Source organism: Euphorbia lathyris, chromosome 8 (genome assembly GCF_963576675.1).
Source record: "Euphorbia lathyris chromosome 8, ddEupLath1.1, whole genome shotgun sequence".
NCBI classification, from domain to species: Eukaryota; Viridiplantae; Streptophyta; class Magnoliopsida; order Malpighiales; family Euphorbiaceae; genus Euphorbia; species Euphorbia lathyris.
In genome coordinates, this window is record NC_088917.1 from 36,525,223 (window position 1) to 36,552,433 (window position 27,211).

A 27,211-nucleotide genomic window follows, 5' to 3' on the forward strand; every position below is an offset into this window, starting at 1 on the left:
TTACTGCATATGAGAAATGACATTAGATTTCTCAACCTATCCAAACCACTTCTCCCTCTTTCCAAAATAGAGAGGATGGACTGGTAAAGACAATTTTCGGCTTTTAAGACACTCTTTTCACCAAGCCATGATGATCTCTCTAGCTTATTTTCCTAGAAAAAAGAAAATTCTTATCCATAGTTTTGTGCCTGATGGTCGACACATTTATGTTACATGCATAAATGGTAATTTTATATGGGATGTCCTTAGTAGTGGGAATGTGTGATCCATCATGTACATGTCCAGATGACCTTGACTCTGATGATGATTTTTGCGATGACCACTATCGCAAGAAAACAACAAAACCTTTCACGAAAGGAATTTTTTGCTCGTCTTCAACTAGAGCTCCAACTAAGCCTAATGATGACGATACTCCCTAGATCAACATCCATCCTAGAAAAGATACTATTCCAGAACCTCGATATAAGGCCACTCCAACTTATCTGAAGCCTCTTACAATCTACAAAAAAGAGCTTGAAATCCTTGCAAAACTGAAAAGTCAATCTCATCCTTCTCTGCATGTTCATCTTTTAGTACAACCACCTTTGGTACAACCCTACATGATGAACACGCGTTTTACCCCAGAAGACTTCCCTCCTTGGTACAACCACCTTGGTACAACCTTGAGGAACCTAAACCTTTTAAGTTTGTGCTAAATTGGCAAACTGAAAAATGGCATAGCTCAAAATAAATACCTCCAAAAGATTGATCATAAATTGGACCATATGGTTTCCTCTCAAAACCGTATATCCTAAAAGGTTGATTCATGGACAGAGTTTGCCCTAAAAACACAAAAGATCTAACCCAACAAACCTAAAAGGTTGATAATAATCTTCGCACTTTGATTTCTTAGTGAAGATTTGGCCAGGAATTCAGCCAAGAGGAAGTTGAAATTAGGAGTTGAAAGATCAATTAGCCTAAGTGGAAGCATACTTGGAAAAATTTCAATCTCGATCATCGACTTCTCCTCTAGAATTTGTTGATCTATTTCCCAAACCCTTTCAAGCTCCACCTAGAAAAGTTTTATCATCAATCGACTCATTTAAGGAAGATTCTTCCAAACCAAAATATCCTAGGCCCTCCAAAGATAAAAAAAATTCTATGTTTTCCAATATGGCCTCCACAATTAACAATTTCACTACTACCCCAAAATATTCTTCAGAATCTTTAGAAGGAAGACCTGAATATTTTTCTTTAGAAATCGATGTTGGAATTGCTGATATTACACCCAGATACTCATGACTGATGATCTACACCAACCCCTGGTGTAATAGAGCCCACCGTTGAAGAACTAGTTGATGATGATTACATGTTTTATGAGGAATCCATAACTGCTAAGCCAACATCTGGTCAATGGTTCACATTCGATCATCTCCCTCCCCATCGATGGAGAGACCATCTCCATGAAATAACAACATGGATAGATTTGCAAATGACTAAGCAAGACGTTACCATGAAGGAGGTGCTCACTGAATTTGTCTCTGGATTTACAATCACTCTTTGAGAATGGGACCAAAGTCTTGGACCATACAAAATGGGAGCTTTTCTCAATCTTCCAACTGCTAGTAATGCTCTTGGAGAGATTCACCAGTGATCCCTAAAAATATCACATCCAAATGAAACAAGAGTTCTTTGATATGAAATGATGTTTTTTGAAGAAAAAAGATCTTGATTTTCATTATCAAAGAATGGTAAAAATATATTACATGTTAAATAGGTATAATCATTTGAACCTTCGGTATACCTACATAGCATCTCTACCAACTAAACTCCGGCCAGAATTACAACGTCTCATCACCACCGCATGCAGAAACTTTTCTGAAATCAATATTGGGGAAATTCACCAATTTACTCTTCTTGATGAAGAGAAATTGTGTGAACAACAATGCCACTTTAGCAATACCATTTTCCAAAGAAATCTTACTTATAAATTATGTAATAAATCTTATCTGTATATCGAGTGCAATGATAGCAAATGGGACTACCGCCCTTTGAAGAAAAATCAGCACATGAAGTTCTTGAAATTCCCTCATTCATATCCAAGGTCCAAATGGTAGAAACAATTCAAGTTTTCAAGAAAAATACCAAGAGGGACAAGCGAAATTGACCAGTGTTATATTTATGGTAAACAAAGGGCATTATGCTCGTAAATGTCCAAATCAGCAACAAAAGGCTCAGAAGTTGGTCCAACAACTTTCCTACAGTCTTGAAGATGCAAATGTTGAATCCTTGTATTCAGAGCAAGATGAAGCAACATCAGAAACTATGTTTACTCTTGAAGATTATACAAATTCTTCTTCTTCAGAAGATTCTAATGATGATTTTCTAGTTTCATCATGATTGGTTCCTATCTATTCCCTACAATCATGCTCATCAGAGAGCCTTACTCCCACTTATCCTTTGGTTAATATTCACCTTTTGCCCTCCAAATATAACCGACCTATTTTTGTTATAAGTCTTATGGATACCGGGGCTCAAAAGACAATGGTTAATCCATTAATTTTTCCTAATACCTCATAGAAAACCCATTATAAATATTTCAAAGCTTCAAATGGGAAAGTGTTCTGCACTACACTTAGATCCAAAAAAACCCATTAGAATTCAATTTTTTTTTCCTAACTGTATCATTTGGGTTAAATTCCTCGGGTCACCACTTCCAAACAAAGGCATCTTAGTTGGTTTTGATGTCCATCAGAAGGCTAAAGGGTTACATATTCTCTCTGAAGGAATTCATTTCAAACGATAGTTAAAGATGTACACGTGTATCCCTAACTTGTACTCTCTAGCAGAAGTTTCACTAGATTTTCAACAAATAACAGCACTTCTTTAAAATTCATGTGCTGATTCCCACTCACAATTCTCTCATCCTTCTCCACTCTAGAAAAACGAGAATTTCTTTATAAGATAACCTTTCAAACTTAATGAAGATATCAATCCCACTAAGGCAACACATCTTGGAATAACACCTTTTGATATTTTCTACAAAAAGAAGAATGTGCTCAACTGTTAAAACAATGCTTGATAGAGCCAACCATATCCCCTGGGCTTGCCAGGCATTTTATGCTCAAAACGATAAAAAATAGTTCGTGCAAAGAAAAAGCTTATGATTGACTGTAAGCCTCTGAATGGATTTCTCAGGGATGATAAATTCCCCTTTCGAAGGATTAATTCCTTATTTGTCCATCTCAATGAAGCTCACATTTTTTCAAAAATTAATCTTAAAGCATGTTTCTGGCAACTAGGGGTCCATCCAGATGATCGGTACAAGATGACATTTTGTATTCCTAAAGTATAGTACCAATGGAGAGTTATTCTCTTTGAGCTAAAAACAACCTCATATCTATTTTAAAAGGCCATGATCAAAATCTTTGAGCCCGTCCTCCATAGTTCTCTCATCTACATTGATAACATCTTACTATTCTTTAAAGATGTCCAAGCCTGCGATAGTCTTTTGGCCCAATTCCAGCACATTGTAGATAAGCATGGAATTGTACTTTTTGAAAAGAAGAGCATAATTGGGAAAAACTCAGTGGATTTCTTAGGCATGAGATTCCATAATGGACAGTATCAACCTGGACCCATATTTCTCAAGAATTATTGAAATTCCCTTATGAGAATATTTCGACAAAGCAAATCCAACAACTCTTGGGAATTATCAATTACATTCGAGAATTTATCCCTCATGTCTTTGAGCACACCATCCAATTATAAAAAATGTTAAAAAAAATAATGCACCCATATAGAGCCCTGTCCAAACCAAAGTTGTTTAGAAACTTAAAGTTGTGGCTCACTCTTTGACCTTTTCTTTTTCTCACCCATCAAAGGTTAATTTTTAAAAAAATCCCACGGTTCCACGATTTTGCAGATTGGTATCTGTGGGTTTTTTTCGGAGCAAAATTAACTAGGTGGTTTATTCCGTTAGCAAAATCAACGCAAAAGGCATAACGTTGTCAAAATTGCTGACGTGTCGAGAGGTAATATTGTAAAAAATCATACTTTTTTACTTTGAAAATTCAAAATTCCTCGAGTTCTTCTTCTTCTTGACTTTGAAAAGTCAAAATTCTAATTCTTCTTCGGCGAGAAAAGTTGAATTACCTACATGTGAATCATGCCTTAAGGGAAATATGTTTTGAAAACCATTTGATAAGTTTACTAGAGCCAAATTTCCTTTGCAATTAATTCACTCAGATGTCTATAGTCCAATGAATGTGAGTGTTAAACCCTGACCCTAATCCTAATCCTAATCAGGCTAGGTTACGGATGGGCCATAAATGGATCACTAAATAGGTCAAAGTCCGTTTACTCCATTTATCCCTATAATTTTTTTCCTACACCTTCAACTGCTTATTAAATTCATCTTCATGGTCATTCAAAAAAATTTCATCTTCATAGCTAATTTGGAAATAACAAATTCTTTTGAAATTTTAAAGGATTTGTAAAGAATTAGCAGTTTAAAAAAATAGAGCATTTTTTTCGCCAACTTTATATTTTATGGAAAATAAAATGGAAATGGTTTCTCCTTTCAAAAACTTTCAAGAAGAAGTTGAGAGATTTCACATTTATATAGTATATTCTCACACAATCGCTTCTTCAATCCTCCGTTATTGTTGTTATGTCACTCCATCTTGTTTCTAACCAGGTTTTTTTTAGAGGCGTCCTCACTTTTAGTTTTTGTTTCATTTTCTTGGTTTAAAATCTATATTTCTTATCCAATTTCTTTTTCTGTCGAATCTACCTCCGTTATATACTTCTTTCAGTCTTAGTAAGAGCGGAAAATGTTCATCTTATCTGTAGATTTATAAATTTGCATGTTGTATTCTATTTCATCTAATGAAATGATATATGACCTTAAAAAAAACTGTTCGAAATAGACAACGCCATTGTATCGACAATTCATTATCATTTGTAAGACAAATGATTACGTTTATCTTAAAAATGTTAGATGTGATTAACCAAAAACCAAAACGAACACAGAAAAATATATTAACAGTAAATAGAAAATCAAAAGAATGGAGTTAGACAAATCCGAAGCCTGTATTAGCAGTTTCCTTGAGACAGATGTTGTCGCTATTGACGATCGTCTCCCAGGATACAACAGATTACGCAAGCGAACTCAAACCGTGTGTAGACTCGTTATCACCGGAGTAGGAAAAACAAGAACCTTACGAACAGACAATGAGTTTCTCAACAACTTCTTCAACAGCTTTTTAACTACTTATGAATTTTGACAATCCATTCTATATAAATAGAACTCGAAAAGATATGTCTTTTCACGAACTAACACGACTATACACGGACATACATGACTGTTTACGTACGAACATGACTATTCATGACGGACACAACTATTCACAAAAGGATGTGTTTGTTAGTATTTAAATTAATATATAATTTTATTCAATTTTTTCCAACATCATTCACACAAAAATGTTAAAATTGTCATTCACATAAAAATATTAACCCCTTGGATATTTTCACATAACAACTTAGCATAAGATATATAATAAATTAAAGACATAATTATCCATTTGGCTCCCTAAACTAAGATTCTAAAATCAATTAAGACCTTAAACTTTCCAAATCATCAATCAGGTTCCTAAACTAACCAAAAATCATCAATTGAATCCCAATTATAAACAAAAATCATCGATTGAGGTCTCATCGAAATCATTCAGTTGAACAGTTTCAGACCCTCTTCTCCAAACTCATTTTGAACCAACACATTTTTGATTTTAGGATAGGACATAGACTCAATTGAATTTTTTTTAGTTCAGAGACCTAATTAATGATTTTGATAGTTTAAAAGGGAAAATTACAAAACTGGGTCAAATGGGAGGCCCATTTACTCAACCTACTACATATCTAGACTGATTTTGTGTGACTTTTTCATAATACCCTCAATATTTACGCGTGTCTCGCCCCCTCCCGTCTGACTTCGCAGATTGCATATTATGCGAAGCCTGCGAAGCTAATGTTTGGATTTACTTGATGAATTTAGTTCGCATATGCGAAGCCTGTGAAGCTGAAGTTTGTTTTACTTGATGAATTTAGTTCGCATATGCGAAGCATGGATATGTTTTGAAGCTAATTCGCGAAGTGGTATATAACAAAAAATGGCAAGCAACAACGGATTCTAACATTAAAATCATAACATTATCAAAATTTACAACAAGATTGCCACAATAACAACATTCAAATCATAACATTATCAAAATTTACAACAAGATTGCCACAATAAACTCCTAACAAATCACTTCAAAGTGAACATAACTAATCCGGTACCAATTTTGAAGCGGATGAGTAATCTTGGTGTGCACCATGAGACACATCCATCCCAAAAGGTCTGGAATTCCATTTTCTCATCTCAAAAATGGCAGTCCAGACCTTTTGGGATGGACGTGTCCCACGGTGCACACCAAGATTACTCATCCGATTCAAAATTGGTACCAGATTAGTTAGGTTCACTTTGAAGATTGACAACATGGGATGGACGTGTCCCATGGTGCACCCCAAGATTGGCACAATCTCTCCTAGCCAACCATTTTAGGAGTGAATGTGTCAATCTTGAGGGAAGTTAATCCCTATACAGGAAGGAAAATCATCTCCCCTGCAGCCCAGTACGTCGCCTTCCAGAAAGGGATGTTACGTATTCAACCACCTTCAGAAAAAATTAATCGTATTAGGCAAGGAAAAAGACGATTTTGGCTTCGCGAAATGAAGATTAGCGAAGCATGCGAATGTAAATGTGCAGGGAAAGAGGTGATTTTACTTCGCTAATCGATTTTTTTTACGAAGTCTGCGAGGTTTGAAACGTGTCTATCTACGTCGCATATCGATGCTTTCACGAAGTCTGCGAGGTCTGAACCGTGAGGATCTATTCGCAGACTTCGCGAACTAATCGATTCGCGAGGTAGATCCATACGTTTCAGACTCTTTCTCTTCGCAGATCTTCGCGAAATCATCGATTCACGAAGTAGATCGTCACTTTCCAGGCTCTTTCTCTTCGCAAAGCTTTGCGAAACTATCGATTAACGAAGTGTATTCATGAAAAAACGCAGAAAAAGCAACAGATACTTACTTTTTTCGCCCCTTTCACCCCCAAAAACGACAATAACAATATGATAACATGGGAAGAACGAAGGAAATAACGTAGAAAAACCATTTCTTTGATGGTAACAAGAAGAAAGAAACCAAGCAACGAACAGGAAGATGAAAAACCATGGCTTCATTTTCTAGGGTTAGGAAGTTGCAGAATCAAGAGATGAAGAGAGGGAAAAAAGAAATCCATTGTGATTTTGACGAAATGGAGGAGCAAGTTTTCGCGTAACCAAGGAGATAGGGGAGCGAGCGGCCGTTCGCGATGTGTGGAAAGTGGGAAGGTTAGGTGTATTATGGGAAAGTCACACAAAATTAGTCTAGATATGTAGTAGGTTGAGTAAATGAGTTAATTATGTAAATGAACCTCCCATTTAACCCAATTTTATAATTTTCTCTAATTTAAAATTCTAATTAACTTTAAAGTTTTAGTTTGCAACATAATGCGTAAATTAAACAAAATAGCCTTTTTGGAGAATGTGGCAAAATCCTACGGCGCTATGGGTTCGCTTACTTTGTGGAAAATATAGAAAAGATAAGATTTTTGGAGGGCCCAAAGATAGAGTGGTTATTTGTTCATTCCTCTGGAAAGGCCTGAGTTCTATTTTCTCAGAATTTTGTACTGGGATCGGTTGGGATGTGGGAAATGGTAAGATGATCAGCTTCTGGCATGATAAGTGGATTGGTGACAAACCTCTGTTAGAGGTTTGTAGCTCTCTTCCGCCTGTTAGTTTTTGCAACTGGAAGATTGCGGATGTGGTTGATTCTGAAGGTGATTGGATTTGGTCTAAATTTGAGGCTTTCTTTAGCTTGGAGACTCTCCTTAGAATTAGAGGAGTTAAAATTAGTAACATGGAAGAGGATATGGATAATTATTGTTGGGCTTCTACCAACAGCGGTGCTTATACTTGTAAGTCAGCCTTTGAAGCTTTTAACAACGGTGATGAAGAGCCTCATTCTGCTATTTGGAAGTTGATTTGGTCATTAAAAGTTCCATACAGAGTTAGAAGTTTCTTATGGCTTGGGATCAAGAACAGGCTTCTTACTAATTCAGATAGGAAAAGACGCCATTTGGTGGAGTCGGGAGATTGTAGCAGATGTAGAGGGCATGAAGAAACTATTTGTCATGCTCTGTGGGACTGTGAGAAAAGTAGAGGTATTTGGAGGAAAATTCTCCCCAGTAATATGATTGATATGTTCTTCTCTTATTCTAATCTGGATTGGTTTGAGGATGGGGTCAGTGGGAAATTGCTTTCTAATCTAGACCATGGAGAAATCTTCTTTTCAATTGTCTGTCACCAAATCTGGGATTGGAGGAATAAGGAGATTTTTGAATCTGTTTCTATTAATATCCCTGACTTGGTGGACTTTTTTGCTAAAAAGGTCTACCAGGTTATTAATAGTTTTTTGGAAGATTCTTTTGATCGTTATGTTCAAAGGAAGTCTACTCACTTTCTTTGCTGGAGAAGACCTCGAGAAGGGTTGATAAAGCTCAATACAGATGGATCTTGTCTTGCTAATGGTAATATTGCTGCTGGTGGAGTCTTGAGAGATGATGAGGTGCTTGGATTTTTGGGTTCTCGCATAATCTTGGCATAGGGTCTTCCTTCTTAGCCGAGTTGTGGGGTATTTATTCTGGTCTTGCACTGGCCAGCAGTATGGGGATTGTTAATCTGAGTGTTGAATCTGATAATTAGGAAGCTATCAGGTTAATTTCTAGCAATTTAGCTATTAGGATGAAAGGCAAGAATCTTATTAAAGGGATCAAGAGGCTCTGCCTTTCCTTTGCTTCTATTACTTTCTGTCATATCTTTAGAGAGCAGAACAGGGTGGCGGATCGTCTGGCGGCTGCAGGTCATGAAGGAAGTTTGGGAGTCACTAATTATCCTTCTCCTCCGGCCTTTCTCTCCTCGATCCTTCTGGAGGATATGGTGGGGGTTAGTTTTTACAGGTTAATCCCGGGTTAGTTTTTGTTTTGTTTGCTTTTGTTTTCTTTTTCTTACAAAAAAACAAAATAGCCTTTTTAATGGAACAAATAGATGTAATGCGTAAATTAAACAAGATAGCCTTTTTTATTAATAAAGATAAGAATCTCCCAAAGTGTAGATATAGTTGGCGAGAACATGCTATATGATAGCAAACCCCACTCTTTTTTATCTTATTTTTGTCAACCATTTTATTTTATGTTTTTTAAGTATCATACCAAGTTCATACTTTATCTAATATTATGTCAGATTCCACCACACGTTCCATGGACTTCACTTCAATAATTCAGATCTCTCTCTCAATTAATTTCAATGGAGAAATTAATTTGGATAACTATGAGTGGTACCTTATCAACAACAATCCCTACTTATTTCAAATGTTTCTCAAGATTTAAATATGCATATACCTTCAAACATATATAATTCAAAATTATCCCTTCCTTTTTTTAGTGGATATTACATCTTCATACCCAATTTGGAAATAAATACGCCTAAACAACCAGTCCTTGTGATATTTACATGAAATCGCAGAGGACTTAGAAGGTTAGGTTAATATCCAATAGAGGTTTAAATTGATTAATATGCCCTTAAAACTTTTTTATCATATTAATAATATGTTCATTACAAATAAAAAGTTTTATATACATCCTTAAAATAAGTAAAAATACTAAAATACCCTCACTAGGGTTACAAACCAATAAGAGAGAATAGAGGTAAGATGGTAGGTAGTACAAATGGTAAAAAGGAAAATAGGCTCAATGGCAAAGCCGTAAATAGGATAGTGGCAAAATAGTAATTTAGGAGATGTCAGTCCTTGTCCTCTATATCTTCAGTTTGGCGATCACGGCGTGTAGGTGTCTTGCTGCTTTCCCATGGCCTTTTTGTCCCGTCCTCACATGATCCTCACACACCGAGCGGTTGATGACACGCCAAGTGGAATGTGACTCATCCCGTCGTTGCACTTCTGGTTTTTGAGTCAGGTTGGCTTGGCCTCACATATCTTGTGGCCTGATGCACACGATGTGTGAAACAATTTTACTGTCTTTAATGATTCAGCCCTTTTCTTTAGGTCTATGTTGGAGATTCTCACATCAATTTGTGCCATAGATAGGCTACCTACACTTGAATATATATATATATATATATATATATATATATATATATATATATATATATTATGTATCGATATAGTTTACAATATAATTATAATTCTCAATTTTCGACCATTCCATTTTAAATTTTATCATAACAATATCATGATGTAAAAGATAATTTGAAAATGTTCATGAAGTTTAATATATAGAAATTATGGAAGTTTTGGTTAAGATCTTTTTTATGGAACAATATATGTGACCTTTTAATGCAAATGCCATTTTGTACAATAAGCGAGTTTTATTTATTAATTTTGATCATTTTCAATATTTTATCCGATAATTTCTTATATTATTAAGTTAATATCTTGTGTTTCGGAAATGTTTTGAAGAAATGTTCAAGGATAGAGGTTCTACTGATAATAACAGGTGCAAGCAATGTAGGCAGCGATAAACATTGAGACCAATAATTTTCAATTGGCCAATTACTGTTGAAATAAATTTAATCAGTCACCATAATATAAACTTCATAATATAGATTTATTAAAAATTTATGAAATAAATTTAATCAGTCACCATAATATAGACTTATTAAAATTATTAAAATTTTATGGTAGAGAATCATTGTAAAGTCAAATAATTTATTAAACACTAACTAGCTAGGATAAATACATTCAACATTTTGCGTTGCTTGTTACAAGTCCATTTAGAATTCCATATAAAGGATGAATTCACAACTTCTACACAAACATTGGAGGTCCTCACTAACTTCGCCAAAAGCTCAACAACGTATATAAAATCAAAGGTTTAAACTTTAAGCAGAAGCTTAGTACCCCCACAAAACAGAAAAGAGACATGAACTCGTAGGTAGTCTCATTGGCTGGTAACAGGAACACTGTCTTCTGCAATTCCTGGATCACCAGCTGACGATCTCTTTGTCAAAGATTTGGGTATGTCCAAGTCATCTTGTGTGCAACGTTGCTGAGGGTGGGATAACAGAATCGACATGAACCGGAGGAGGAGACGTAGTCCTTGCCCAGTCTCATAAACATAGCTCTCATACTCACTAACTTGTTCAAGGGTCTCAACAAGAGCATCATACACCTCTTGCGGGCAGTTGTCTGGTCCAGGTTTATCGTGCAAGTAAATCACATCAAAGGTGAACAGTTTCTGGCTTGCAGGCCATTGGTGCTGTGGCCGAATTGATGATCTGCAGTAGATAAGAATCTGATCCAGCACAGAATTCACGCCCATGATTATTAAAACACAAAAGCACTACGTAAACTTTAAGTAAAACACAGTAATCACTAATCATTTCATGAAATTCACATAAAGTAAAATGGACCAATTAATGTTGGGTTGAGTTAAAAGGGTCTCTAGTCACTTAAGCTTAATCTTGTGTTCGGTTCCGAGTGTATGAAACAAGCTTTAATTGGGAATGGCTCACTTATAAGGAAACTGACATCCCCAATCAATATATTAAAGGGTTGTGTAGTGACAAGTAATTGACACACTGCAAAATAAAAAGGGAAAAATAATGTTTTCAAGTGACCTGGAAACAAAAAGATTCAGCTAATTTCGAAAAAATATCAATAGAAGGATTATATTATCCTTCTTGAACACAACTGTCAGCTTCAGAGTTAACAAGTTATACTTTGTAGAATATCTTATGTAAGAGTCAGCATGTGCTTAGAAGTTGTGCTAGTGATCGCAAGAAGTACTTACCACTCTTAAAATCCGGTTATGAGCATGTGATTTCTTCGCTTCATGAGCTGCTAAGCGGAATAACTGTGTGAGGTCTGCCTGACCTGAAGACGAAGTAGTAGCTGAGAGCCCCCTAAGAGTAGCAACTGCAGACTCTACTTCACTGTTGAACTCTTTTCGTAGCTATATAAATCAAACAATAAACTCAGCAACTTTATATCCCCATTTGGGCAAAATTTATTTCAGAAAACCCAATTCAAATTACTTTTAATATAGAATTCACATCTAATTTACAATTTTACTGCATACATCACAATCATGGCTAATTCAATGTTGCAGTAGACATAAATCAAGTCCAGCTACTCCCTTAAAAACCCCAAACTTAATTAACATCAAGTAACCCTCACCAATGGATAAATAGTACCGTGATTGCAATATTTTATCATGTTATAACTAGGAGCTACTTATCATTAAAAAAAAAAGCAAAGTTAATAGAGATTTCAGAACTTCTTACGCAGATTTCAAGCATATATGATCAAGAAGCAACATGAACACCTCTAGCCAGATAAAAGGAAAAAAAAAATACAAGGGCGTTTGAGTATTATTCCTTAAGTTCAATCACACAATAAACAAAATGCCGAACGAAATGTATAAAATTGGGAGAAAGTGGGTACCCAAGCGGCGGATTTAGCGAGAGTGGCGAAGGCAAACCGGTGATCTGGATTGATCGTAAGCTTGGCGTTGATGAACATAAGAATAGCTTGCTTAATAGAATCCAATCGAGTGAGAGGTCGGCCAGTTGGGCCAGTGGTTTTCATTTCAACCAGCGACTCAGCGTCCACATCTATGCAAAATAATATATCCTCGCTGTTTATCCTCGTCGGTTTCAGCGAATATCGTCCCCCGCCTGAACCCTCGCCTCCTTCTATAATCTCCATTTCTACAGATTTCGAACAACTTACAATTTAGATTTGGGTGAAAAATACTCATCGCCCTTAACTATACCCGCTCCCTAATATTTTTTTTAATCGCACTATAAAAAAATTACCTTAAATTTTACATTATAAAAATACGAAAATTCAAATAAAAAAAAACTATTAAAAATTAATGGATAAAAAACCTATTGAAGGTTTGTTTAGTTTCGATGTTTTTTTGGCATGACTACTTTATGCTTCTACAATCAATAACCGCAGGAGATAATGAATTCTTTCTTATGGGTATAAAGGAGAATGTCGTTTGACGAATTCACTGATATAACTGGGATAAGTTGAGTACGAACAAAGATCATGGTGAGTTGAGTTTTCGAAATTTACAGTATTTTAATTTGACAGCATTGAGAAAACATGCTTGGAAACTTATTGATACTCTTAATATGCTGGTTAGCAGATTGTTCAAAGTTAAATACTATGCTCGCGGGTTTTTCTTTTCCTCTAAATTGGACAATAACCCTAATTATGTTTGGAGGAACGTAGGAAGTTTGATTAAAGTTATTCAAAAAGGTATTCGTTGGAGGATTGGGAGAGGAGATTCAATTTCAGTATGACATGATCCATGGTTAATAAATGAAAAAAACTGTCACATCATCTTAGTTTGTACTAATGAAAGAAATGGATGTCGAAAGAGTGGTGGTTATAGAAGAAATTCGAGATTTGTTACTTATCCGCTCAGATCGTTCTGTAGCTTTTGTCCCTAGATTAACAAATGACGTGTCCATTCAATGGCTGATCATTCTCGTTCCATTGCTAATATTTCAATTCTAATTATGCATTCACTGACCGCACTTTAGTAATGTCGTTCCTCCTAATTATTTAGATAATGCTCTTCGTATTGATAGTATTTCTATTTTTTTAATCGGCTTTTTCTAAAAAATCAATGAAATAATAATCTAAAATAATATTTTCATAATTCATAATAATACGGATAAAAATAGAGTTAAGGGTATATAAAAGATTTAAAAAATGGCCCAGAAAATCAATTTAATGCAAATGCTAGATATTAATTTAGTCTCTAAGCTAATAATATTTTACAGATTCAAGGTATTAAAGTAATTCTAAAAAAACTAATTTATTAAATGTTAGTAAATTGTTTTGTGGTCAATGAGGATTGGTCCGAATGGTAAGGCGTTGAACCTTTGCTTGACAGGTTTAAGGTTCGATTCCCCACTTTGAGGTCTGTGGTATGCCCTGACCTTGGGAGTGGGTAGACCTACCCTTACCTAAACTTTAAGAAAACAAAAAAGTAAATTGTTTTGTAAAACAATGTTGCTAACTTGTTGATATTTAAAATTTTAGTTTTAATGTAATTTGCCCAATCTTTCAATTTTTAAGATAATTTTCACACTTAACCCATAAAAAGAGAGTCAAGTATTTTTGTCTAAATTATTATTTGGTTAATTTTTTAATACATTTTTTTATTTATAATTTTTTTAAGGGGAAGTTTTTATTTATAATTAATATTCAAGTATTTTTTTTTAACGCAATTAATATTCAGGTATGAGTACTTTAGATTGAGTAAAAATACCAAACAGAGGATCTAATATAGAACGGAACGGTGAGTTTTGATTTCTTGAAAGAGGCATGTGTCTCGTCTCGCGTCTTGATCCTTGTGCATCATTTATGGTTTCTTCTTATCGCTGCTGCTGAACTGAGAATTTTCAATTTCAGTTAGAGAGAAAATGGCGTGCTTACATGATCATAGCTGTGAAGATCATGATTGCTCCTCTAGTTGGTCTCTGTACAAGCACATAGACCTACCTAAGGCAAAATCTCTTTCATCTTCAATTCTGTTTCGTGTTATTTATCTTATCAATTAATTCGGTACTGTTTGTAATCCTCTTTTGATTTCCAATCCTGCGTTTTAATTCGTGTATGGTGGCTATTGCTAAAAAAATCATTCCTTCTTTCATGAAATTTCGATTTCTGGATTTTAAATCGTTCCGTTTTGTTTGTTGCTTAGGTATCGGCTCTAAACGAAGCCGTTCATGGAAGTGCTAAGTCGGTTTTTAAAGCTTGGGAGCAACGCCTAGACATCAATGGAGTATACTCACTTTCATTTCTTTTTTAAGAATTATAATTTGTGTAATTGTAGTGTATTTTAAAGTCTTGTCTTTATCTTTGTTTTCTTTTCAGGAACACTTGGAAAGCAATGAGGGTGATCCCGAGTTACTTGTTTATATCCCGTGAGTGACTAATTCTTTTTGCCTTGCTTCATAAGTTCTAAACTACTGTTATAGTATAGTGTTTGATTTTAATCTAGTAGCACTTGCTTGTCAATTGTGATCTCTACTTCACCATGGTCTGTCTCTTATAAGTTAAAGAATTGATGAGATGTAGTGTGTATGTATACATTTGCAGTTCCTTTATATGCTGATGACTCCTCATCTTGTATCTTACCAGTTTTTATATTCTCATGCATCATAATTTACAATTTGAGGAAGTGCACTTTCCGCTCCTTTGGATGATTTTTCTGCTGGAAAGTATGATTGCACTTTTCCTCATGGCTTTCCTAATGTTTTAACAACCATAGTCATGTGAGCCTGCACTCGTTGCTTTGTTCACGTGCTTGCTGGAAATAAATTTTTATAAATTTGAAAATTGGTCTTTCAGATTTTGAAACAACCTCCACTGCTGTATGCTACATTCTGGTTCGAATGTAACCACTTCTTTCTGAGAGGAAAGTAGAGCAGTTCTTTTTCTTTTTTGTTTTTCTCTTAGTTGCCTGTGATGATTCGATTCCATTCAACATTCAACATTCTACAGTGAGTGTGAATCATTTCACAAAGCCCTCACCTTCAGTCACAATGGTTGAGGTTTTCTGTTTTCATTTTCGATGGAGCATTTTCTTAATTATTGATGCTGTTGCATATTCTTTCCTTGGAAATCTTCGTCTATAACTGCTTTCATGATCTCTATTTACTGTTCGATAGATTCACGTCAGATGTTAAGATAAAGAGCATTGCAATTGTTGGTGGTGCGCATGGAACAAGTCCTTCAAAGATGAGAGCGTGAGTTTTTCCAGCACTTTTCTGACCTGTTCTTTGACTGTAGCAAATATTTTCAAATTTTATGTTCATTTAAGGATACGCCTTGAACCAAGACTTAAGATGACAAATTGCTGAGGCACTACCATGTAGGCAAGCTGGCATTTCTGGCTTTGTCATTGTTTCCCAGCTTGCCTTGTACTTGTGTCATTAGATGTGCCGCTGTCTAAGCCTTTCTCCCCAGGAGAGTGTGCATGTTCAAGGATTTATTATTATTATTATTAGCTTTTGGTTTACTGCCATGGGTTCCCGGCACAAGACATCTCTTATCCACGCCTTGCTTTCTGTAATTATAGGGTATTGAGAACATAGATCTTGGTTGCGTGAAAGGAAAGGCTGTTGAGTGGGTTTAGATATGGGCTTTCACTACCTATCCTACCTTTGGGTTCCAGTCGAGGTTTTCAATTCCGGGCATGGCTCTCTCTAAGAGAGTTCCGGTATTCAACTAATTAAATCAACAGCTGGCTGTTTTGTACTTTCTAATAGTTTCATACCCTGGGTATTGGTGAAAGCAAAAGGCTAGGATTTTGGTAAAGAAGTGGAGCACATGGGGTTGGGATTACAGGGTATGAAAGTCAATGCATAGAAATGTTAAAAAATGCCCCTAGTTGTGTTAGCTTCGTAGACACAGATCAAATGTATGACAGTAATATTTAATTTACATGGGGTGTTGTATGATATTCTTTCATAATTTTTCATTCATTCACTTGATACATTTCATTTGATGCAAAATACTAATATGTTTCTTTGGTACCTATTTTAGGTTCATCAATCGAGATGCCATGGATTTCTCAGATGCTCAAAGTATGCAAGCCATCCAGGTATTATTTCATCTCAACTTGTTGATAAGTTAATTGCTATTAAAGGGCGGCCCGGTGCACTACGCGTCCCCGCTGAGCGAGGGTCCGGGGAGGGGTCCCACCACAAGGGTGTACTTGGGGCAAGCCTTCCCCTGCCAATTTATTTGGCAAGAGGCTGCTCCTAAGACTCGAACCCGTGACCTCTTGGTCACACGACAACAAAGTTAATTGCTATTATCAGCACTAAATTTAATTAGGAAAATGTTTTCTTCCATTTCAAGGAGTGGGATTTGGTTGAAAATTTACAAGGAGTGTTAGAGTACCAGACAAGGTAATAATTCCTTTTCAAACTCATACGAGCCTTTTCTTTTAAATCCAAATAGTTTGTTGCATTTTGTAGAGGTACACGATGTCAAGTTGGCAACTGCATTTTGTTATTACTATGAATTTTGGTATGATAGTTATCTTGTATTCCCATTGTCATATTGATTCATGTAAACAGATATGCCAAATTTCAAGGTGTGGCAAGTATTACATTGCACTTCCCTGATAGTTTTGCTGGTGATATAAGTAGGATACACTATATTGGCTTTAAAGGTGAAGCTACACAGGTAATGCTGTTCACGATCAAATTTGGTGGTATCATTTATTTTCTGAAGAAAGCATTATTAATTGGAACATTTTTCATATATGTGATCAACAGCTGAAGAGGGATTTCGTTGCAAATATTGTTTATGAAATCAGGCCGAATCCTTCTGACCACAAGTAAGTGTTGACTGCCTTTTTAAAATGGTATTGAATAGAGCATTTTGTTCGCTTTATTGTTCTTCTATCTTTTGGTACATAATCCAAATTTCAAGGCAACATGAAATCATATATGGCCTTGAGGTGATTAGTGTCGTTGTTTAAATGAAACCTATTTGAATTTTTGTCTAAAACCCACAATTATTCTAGTTTTTGTTGTTTTGCAATGAATAGGATATTCTTGTTGATAGTTCTTTTTATCATGAAAATAATCCTAACCTTTTTCTTACCGATTGATGTTGTTAATTGTAGTGCTAATATAACTTATCTTTCAGTTGTCAATATCTTAATACAAAAGCAGCTAGAATTGCATTATTATGGAAGCTCCTGAATGTCTTTTGTTGTCGGAACTGACTTGATAATCACCTTGAATTCCAATATTGCATGTTCTAGTATCTTAATGTACCATACTGGTCTAATAATTGGATTACAGGGAAAAAGCATACCTTTTAAAACGTTACAAATCTGTGTATGTGCATGTGAAATTGGATTTGAAAATGTTTGCCTCAACAATTGATCCTAACTGTTTGGTGCTTTTATTTTATTATATGTATGTTGACGAAATGATGGATTATGCAGAACGAGTGCTGAAATGGATAATATTTCACGTGTGGAATGAAGCAAGTGCAAAGTGATGTTCTGAACTTTAAGAAGCAACTAAACTTATGTAAATTTGATGATGGAATTAACTAAGCTTAAATGTTCCATAACCTTATGTGTCATCTCTCTCGTTTTTCCTTGTCTTCTAAGACCGCCTTTCGCATGGGAAGAAGAAGATATTTGAACTTTTTACGGTTTTATCTGCAAAATTAAGGTGTGACTGGATGAAGGATTAGGAACCTTCATAAAGGAAGGAAAGGGTTAATGATATCTTATACCTCCTTTTTAACTCGAATCATAATTTATTATATGAGTGGAGCCATTCATGATAATAACTGAAAGTTTAGCATTTTTTAGGTTAGAAGTTTTTCTCAAGGTCCATAAGCATATGGGTAGTAGCAGATTAGTGTCCTCACAGACAGGTACAAGGATATCCCCTTAAACTTGTGGCACAATGCTTTCGTTTGTGGAATTTTTTTTTTTTTTTTTTTAAAGGCTGAAATTTAAGTTATTTAACCTTTGTAGTGACGCTGCTCTGAAATTCGTTGCACTAAACACTATAGTGCTGCTCATGGATATCATGATAGACGATGTTAATTAAGGGAATAGGATTGGAGAAATTCAATAAGGAAAAAAACATTATGGGGTCTATGATTTATTATTATTTTATTTTTTTTGAAGTAACCTATGAATGGTTACTATAACATAAGGAAAAAAACATTATGGGGTCTATGATTTATCATTATTTCTTAGTTACTATAAATGGTAGCTTCGAACATCAAATTTAATTTTTAAAATTGCAAAGTTTACCCTTTAAAATGAGGTTTTATACTTTTCATGTAGCTACGTTAGATATATAAAATGTTTTTAAACTGCTTAAAATATTGTTTTTAGGGGTGAATAAAATGATGAATGCAATTTAATCAAATTGTGAATGGTTGCCTTCTATGTTAACCGTGTTTATTTAGAAAAAAAAAAAAAACTTTCTGAATCATTTTTTAAAAAAACTTTACAACTTATTATTATTGGCTGAATTTAGTGTACTTGATGTATGATGTAAATAAATCTATTTACTATATATATTTATATTAAAGTTCATCAGTTGATAAAATCCCGAAGGGTTTACGATTTTACCAAGTTTTATCATATTAAATTTCATACAACTTATTATTGTTTCTTTCCTTATTTTGATTCTTATATACTTATTTTCGTTCCTGCGTCAAAGGTCCCTGGGAACATTCCGACAGTCAAGTTAGCGTTCGCACACAAGTAGAGAGAGAGAGATTAGAGTAGTGGCTGTCCGACTAGTGTGTTGGTGGTGAAGATCTCTTTTATATAGAGAGTGCAAGGGCTAGTGGGCTCCAGCCCGAAGGCTTTGATTTGGCCCACATCCCTCATCAAGTAGTCCCCCCAGAACAAGAAAAAAGACGAACCATTGAATGTGTGTCATGTCGCTTGCGAACGTACTTTGCAGGATTGCGGGTCGTTATGAGTGGCTATCGTGATGCTGGTTGTGACGGCTCTACTGGCGCAGACCTTTTTGGTGATGTGCTCTCGAATGAATTTGTTCGATGCTGGAGGTAGGTGGTTGATGCTCGTAAAATATATAGCAGTTAATAGGACAAGTGTATCCTATCGCAACAAGTAATAATGTGCTAAGCACGAGATCGAACACAAGGACTATTCGTTATAATTGGTAAATCTACTTAGGCTGAGCTGATTATTTAGGGGGTTGAATAAAATTGGGGTAAGAGTAATTAACTAATATGAATTATAAGCAATGAAGTGAACAATTAACATGGTAGAAGGTGAATTAATGGAAGGCAAAATCTAGGTTGAGGGATCCTTTGATTAAATCCTATGTATGGTTTCAGGGGGGGTTCAGGCTTATATTCTTGTTATTAATTTGACGGTAATCACCCTAACAAGAAATACGAACGTGATCAAGATTCATATAACCTATTTACATGCATTCAGCTAACGGCTTGGTTAGGCATATAACCTAGGATATGTAAAGCATTATGTTTTCTGGTAATTAAGACTAAAGTCGTAGCCCACGCCATGAAGTCGCACTCCTAGTGTCCTAGCGAGTCCAAATCATGCAATTTCAGATTAGATAATCTCCTGTCCGTTTCATATCTATCTATAATTCTATCTCTGTCAGGTTCAAGGCATTAAGCACATATACTTCAGGCTAGATAATCTTCATCGAATCATATCTAGTAATAATCCTATTTCTGTCATTTTCAAGGCATTAAGCATGCATAATCTGATCAATCAATAACAACCACATAAACCCTAGGTCCATAATCATACAAAATCATACAATCAATTTCATCCCCATCCCAAATTGGATGGGGATTAGTTCATAGACAAACTAATCATAGCAATATGGCATATAGGAATAATGGAAAACATCTTCAATTAATTATAAAGGTAAAAGATAAAAGGGGAAGAGAGAAATCTAAACCCCGTTTTGTCGATTCCAATCATAAAATAGAAGATCTAGTGCTTCTCCCGTCAATTGTTCTTCAAGAAAGAAAAGAATTGAAAGCTAATCTAGAAAGCTGGGAAAAATCAAAGAAAAAGGAATTGCTTTGCTTAGTTGTGGGGTACTTGGGTTTTTAATTAGTCATTCTTGTATGTCTGGTGGATCGAATCGGGAAGAGCTTGTGAAGTTATCTCCTAATAATTTGGGAAATTTTACCTTGACGGATCCCATATGCGGTCGTTCCAAGAAATGCAAGATTGATAGTGAAAGAGCAAGTGGCGAAGGGACCTCGAAATCAAGAGTAGTGAAAAAACGAGTTTGAAGTGCACTAGTAGTTCGGTTTTTGCCTGCCGTTGCGAGACCGGTTGGTGGGGTAAAACTTGGAACGGTGGAAGTGATTCTGAAGGTTCATGCGCACCTCGTTAGTGGCAGGGAGGACTTGCAAAGTTTGTACGAACAGATGTGCAAAAAAGTGTGGCCTCAGGGTCTTGGTGTGCCCGGGTCCGATGGTCGTCTGTATGACATGGCGGAGCTTCCGAAGAAACTAGACTCTTTGACCTTAGAGAAGACGCATTTGATAATCGTATAGAAGGATCTGACTGCGTTATCAGTTGCGTATCGGATCGACAAGTCGTGCGAGATTAGTCATGTGCGAGCAAACAATGCCACGGGGCTAACAGAGATGATTGTACATGGAGAGCAGTTTAAGGCAGGGATGCGTCTGTCACGACCCGAACCTGACCATGACCGGCGCATAAATTAAGATTACCTTAACCTATGCTAGCCTCGAATTTAATTTCAAAAAAAATTATCTAACTAATGAAGCCTATTAACATAATGATACAACTTAAACTGTAAAGAAATATATACCATAAAATATCCAAAAGTCTCCAATACGTACGATAACAATATCTTTCTTCAATATCGAACCCAAATGTCTGCCCAGCTATAGAGATCTTAATCTGAAAAATATAAAATCATTGTGGTATGAGATTTCCGTCTATGCGAGCGAAAATCTTAGTGAGTGATAATCATAGCACATAACAGACAAGGAACAGACAGACAAACAGATAAGTTTTCAAAGTTGTTTTAGAATTTATCAAACATGATAGTGCAAAGAAATCATATAATATTGCGATATTTACTCAAATCAAGTCAATCGATAAATAATAATTAAATTACAAAATTTATCAAAACCACGGTACAGTAACATCAGAGTGATGATAATCCACATCACCAAAGGCCAAATAATAGACATAGATGGTATCGCTACCAGATACAGATACAAAATGTCTTCACTGACCTTATGCATGATTCTAATACAACTATAACTGGCACAAAGACCAACACACACGCAGATAAAACAATGCCAAATAATGCAAACCTAATATGAAGGTCAGTGAGACATGAAAACAGATACAGATAATACTGAGCACATGTACCGGTTTCAAAGTGTGTAATCTCATAAAAAAATTCAAATAACTCAAATATCTAGATGATAGAATTCAAATAAAATTTCAGAATTTCAATACAAACGGTAATAAATAAATCAATCGATTAACAGAATTAAATATAACCTCAAAAAATTTTCCATTTTCAAATAAAATAAATGATATCAAAAAACTTATGTATAAAAGGCATGTTCCCAGAAGCCTATGCTCTAATGCAGAGAATATTTGACAAATAAATTTAAGTTCAAGAAAATGTTTTATCATCTAACTAGAACAAGGACTATTTTGAACAAACATTTTTAGGAAAGTTTATCACAACTGTCTTAAAGGAACGAAAATAGGAGATAAATTTAAAAATCGGATATAACTATATTTATCAAACCTATTAATATTAATTACCAAAGGACCGAAAGATATTTTAAACAAAATACTTTTATCAAACAGATTTTATGATAGAAATTTCAAAATCAAACAAATAGTATCATGAACCATAATTACCACTCACCTCGAACTCCGAATAATAGTCAGATCCAAATCTTAGCTATCAATCTTCCCAATCCATCCGAACCCGTCAAATTTCCTATTCGATCAACATGTCCAACTAAATTACTCTAAAATTTTCTATCATACTCAATTAAATCTATAACCCACATAAGATTGAGTCAAATTAAACTATTTGAGAGTCGAAGTAAGTAAATTTATATAATAAAAGATATCAAAATACGAGTTTAAAGGAAACTATATACGTAAAGAAAATATAATTTCTAACACCATGAAAAACAATTACTATATATATATGGTTTTGCAAAAGAACAACTAATAAGTAAATTACCTTTTTGTTTGAAGAGTTAGAGCAACTGCTTCCCAACTTACTCAAAATCAATAAATGTGGCTAAATAAGTTGTTTGGCGAAAAGGAGAAGAATTTGATTTTTGCAGAAAACTCTAATCCCTGAAAATCGGTTTTATTTGTTTATCTATTTGTTAAGAGTTGGAGTAAAATGGCTAACTTAAATATAGGAGATAAACAAGGTGTAGTGGATTCTAAAATATATTGTTAAGATAATAAAATAATTAAGTAAAACCACTACATCTTAAAGTTTTTTGAAAACAACATTGCTTTTATACAAAATAATACTAACAGCTCTAATATTAAAAATAAACCATACATATCAATAAGTTATACACTAATTTAATATAAAAATATAAAAATTAATAATTATCATTTTCTTTTCAAAGGCAAATACTAAAAAAAACATACATGTAATTAGATTTATTTTTAAAGAACCATATCTAAAATTCGGGATATTACAGCATCTACCATTATTTCCGTTCTTTGTGGAGGTAATGAGGAGTACAATCTTTGCCCCGACCAGGTTCATCCGAATGGATGGAGGATGATGGTCGGTTTTTATGCTTTGTGTTGTGTTGAAGGTTTTAGGGTGACTACGGGCTGGTACTCCGCAAGTTTGTTAAGCCCATGAAAGTACTCGTTCGCATCACATCACCTTTTCTCATTCGAACTTCAACGTGTTCTCTGGATTATCGGATAAGTTATCGGAGTGGAGGCATCGATTCTTTCTAGTGACACGTGAGGCATGTTCCCTTATCGGGTGAACTGGAATGTGGATCCCTTGGATTCTTCACAAGGTTGTTGGAAAGACCGTTTATGGGTCCTGAGACGAAGTAAGTGGCTTTCCTAAAATGTGCCGAATAGTGAAAAAAAGGATGTCGATTTGTTGATCGAGCATTATCTGGTTGTGGGTTATTCGATCTGGAATTAGTAGCAAATGGCACACCTTACAGAGTGGTCGAAAGAGACGATGGTCGCATGGAAGGCATCCCATCGTTTCACCAATGGGGAGCAGGCTGAGCTGGAATCCATAACAGTTGAGGTTGCTGTTCATGGTGAGTTTGGGGTGGGGATTTAAGGCTTAATGTTTGCGTTTACTTCTGTGTTATAAGCTTTAATTCTAAAATCTTGCCTTGAATTTTGATCATGTCTTTCAATTTTTGCAAGAGTGAACAGTCACCAAGTAATCATGGATTTTGATTTGATGAAGTTCGAAGAGGGCCTGTTACCACTTGGAGTTGCTTATTAAGCGGTCCCTGGTTCGCTACAGTCGTTTACCTCATTGGATGAGTCGAACCAAGTGGTTCAAAGTATGAGAGGTGTGTTGAATGTCGAACCCGAGGCTAGAATGGATGAGAACTTCCTAAAAGGCATTCCAATCACTAGGGGCTCGATAGGATGCGACGCGAGCAAAGCAAACGACGCGGGCCAAGTGAAGGAAAATGAGGCTAAAACCCATTTGGAGAATGTGTCAAAGAAGCCCAAAAGGTATAGAAGATTAAAGTGATTATCTACGAAGACACCGGCTGATAAGCATGATGCGAAGGCCGTGGTTGACCTCCTTGATAGTGGAGATAGTGAGGAAGAGGAAAAGTTACAGATAACTATGAAAAAAACCTCGCACGAACAGCAAAATGGAAATGGCCCAAAAGGAGAATGGCCTGAGCTCATCTTCGCGGCTAGTTGGTGCGAACATTGAGTTTATGACTGACATGGAACAGAAGGTACGTTTGTTCCTGCACTTTTTGGGGGAAGATGGGTCAAGAGGAAGACCTTGTTGAAACACCTTTCCACATAATTTTGATTTGACAAAATTGTTTAAGTGTAATTAAAAACATATTCTAAACACACTAAGTTTAAATGCTTTGATTTATTCTACTAATGTGTTTGTTCAATGTTGAGTTAAATTGATTATAAGACATAAGGATTAAAAGGCACAAGCCCAATACGAAAGTCAAAGCCCAAGTCAAACAACTCAAGATAACTCAGCCCGCGTTTATCAAAACGATGTCGCTGTGTGCAAAACGCAACTCAGCATGAGAAGGATCTAGAAGACCTTCAGGGAACAACTTCGGAACGAAGCTGCTGAGTTGATTCGACAAAGCATACAAGACAACAGCTGGCTAAGGAAAACTTCCAGACAAAGTATTTCTACTTTGGGTAAAGTTCAGACGACACAGTATGCTGTCTAGTTGACTTTGCCATAAAAGGAGAGACATTCTGCTGAGCTGACCAAAAGCTGACCGAGGACAGAAGATACACAAATCTGATTGGCCGAGAGCTCTGAGCAAGTCACGATGACAACGACAGGAAGCCGTTTCCCTCCAACGGTTATTTCGAAATTCGAAATGACCGATGCCTCAAGACGTCTCTATAAATAGTGCCATCAGAAGCATCATTCAACACAGAACTTGATCAAGCCATTACGCTGACCAAATTTCTACACAAGTTCTGCAAGCAAGAAGCAAAGCAAATCTTACACTACATTTCATATATTTGTGTAAAAGTTTAGAGTGATTATTCAATCATCTAAGGTGTCTTAGCAATCATTATTTAGGACAAACACTTATCATTTCTAGAGATTAGAAAGGAGAGGCTGAGTACTCGGTTATAGTACTCAGCGAGAGATTAGGATTGAGTAGAGGTATAGAGGAAGGTACTCTTGTTATACTTAGTTGCTAAGATTGTAAAAGGTTTGAGGCTCTACCTTTAAAGAGCTCAGTAGAGGATTCGAAATCTCGGAACGTGTTCCGGGGACAGGACGTAGGCTTAGAAGAAGTCGAACCTGGATAAATCTGCTGAGTAACGTATTTCTTACCTTAAACTCCTTATATATATTGCTTGCTTAAATAACCAAAAACTGACCAAGTAAAGAGGTCAAGCTGAGTTGTGCGCATCGAACATCTGAGCTCAGGAATAGACTTTAAGTGCTATCTCCTGACTCAAGTCAAGAAACTGACCTAGTCACCAGTTGACTAAGCCAGTATCTTACTGATCACTCAGCGCCGCTGTTAAAACCTTTTCTCTTAAGAAAAGAAGTTTGCCCAAACTTAAGAAAAAGTTTAAATAGTTCCTAACCCCCCCCCCTTGGAACTATACTTGCAACGTTATAAGGGACCAACAAGTGGTATCAGAGCTTAAAAGCTCACTGTAAAAGGTCTAACAACCTTGAGCTGATCCCTACCATGGGCGAAAATAGTACTCGGTTTCTCCCAGGAAACCAAACAACTCAGATACTGCCTGAGGGGCTGTCCATCACTCGGCCTCCCCTATTCTTCGGGTCTAACTATACCTTCTGGAAGAATAGGATGAAAAATTTCATTCAGGCTACAAATATGAGTGTCTGGCTATCTATAGTTCAAGGCCCATTTGTACCTGTCGAAGTTGTGGCTGGCCAAACAGTTGTAAAAAGCTGAGGCCAAATGGACAGAGGATGATCTTAAGAAGCTTCAAAATCACGCTTCGGCTATCAATATGCTTCACTGTGCGCTCGATGCTGCAGAATATAATAAAATCTCAGGTTGTGAGTCGGCGCAAGAGATCTGGAAAAAGCTGGAAGTCACCTACGAGGGAACCAATAAAGTAAAGGAGTCCAAGGTGAATCAGCAGATGAGACTGTACGAGCTGTTCGAGATGAACAATGATGAGGGCATTTCAGACATGAATGCAAGGTTTACCAACATCATTAATGAGCTCAAGAGACTTGGAAAAATCTTCACTGAGGAAGAACAAGTCAAAAAGATACTCAGGAGTCTTCCTAAAGACTGGCAAGCAAAGAAGACCGCTGTTGAGGAAGCTCAAGATTTAACCACCTACAAATATGACGAACTCATCGGCTCGTTGCTGACCCATGAGATATCTATGAAAAACTTCGAGGTGAAGGAAAAATCTGAAGACAAGAAGCAGAAGTCTCTTGTCATGAAAGCTGACTCCACTGACGGGAGAACAACTGATGATGAGGAGATGGCTATGTTTACAAGGAAGATGAAAAGGCTATTCAGGAAGAATGACAAATATTCTAAGAAGCCTTACAGAAAGTTTGATAAGTATAAAGCTGACTCAAGCGACAGCAAATACAAAAAGGACAGCTCAAAGCCCATTACATGCTTTGAGTGCCATCAAACTGGCCATATTAAGTCAAGTTGCCCCACACTGAGGAAAGACAAGAAGAGCGGCAAGAAGGCAATGGTGGCTACATGGAGCGACAGTGATGAGTCTTCATCTACAGAAGCTGAGGCCACCGAGTCAGCAAAGATATGC

General features: G+C 35.9%; 2 protein-coding genes across 3 annotated transcripts; one reads left to right on the plus strand and one right to left on the minus strand.

The window, feature by feature from the left end:
• Nucleotides 1–10,834: 10,834 nt before the first annotated feature.
• On the minus strand, nucleotides 10,835–12,905 carry LOC136201901 (uncharacterized). The gene is made up of 3 exons (XM_065992276.1): nucleotides 12,589–12,905; nucleotides 11,936–12,097; nucleotides 10,835–11,437 (listed from the first exon to the last, which is right to left on the minus strand). The coding sequence occupies exons 1-3, from the start codon at nucleotides 12,850–12,852 to the stop codon at nucleotides 11,084–11,086; spliced, it is 780 nt and encodes a 259-aa protein (XP_065848348.1). The 5' UTR covers nucleotides 12,853–12,905; the 3' UTR covers nucleotides 10,835–11,083.
• Nucleotides 12,906–14,376: 1,471 nt separating this feature from the next.
• LOC136204255 (uncharacterized) lies at nucleotides 14,377–18,345 on the plus strand. 2 transcript variants are annotated; one of them, XM_065995479.1, is made up of 10 exons: nucleotides 14,377–14,464; nucleotides 14,578–14,672; nucleotides 14,870–14,950; nucleotides 15,043–15,092; nucleotides 15,840–15,917; nucleotides 16,717–16,774; nucleotides 17,035–17,084; nucleotides 17,256–17,364; nucleotides 17,457–17,518; nucleotides 18,137–18,345. In XM_065995479.1, the coding sequence occupies exons 2-10, from the start codon at nucleotides 14,589–14,591 to the stop codon at nucleotides 18,174–18,176; spliced, it is 612 nt and encodes a 203-aa protein (XP_065851551.1). In that variant the 5' UTR covers nucleotides 14,377–14,464; nucleotides 14,578–14,588; the 3' UTR covers nucleotides 18,177–18,345. The 2 variants fall into 2 exon arrangements, with proteins under 2 accessions (XP_065851551.1, XP_065851550.1); XM_065995478.1 differs by lacking the exon at nucleotides 14,377–14,464 and having other exon boundaries at nucleotides 14,471–14,672.
• The last annotated feature ends 8,866 nt before the right edge of the window (nucleotides 18,346–27,211 follow it).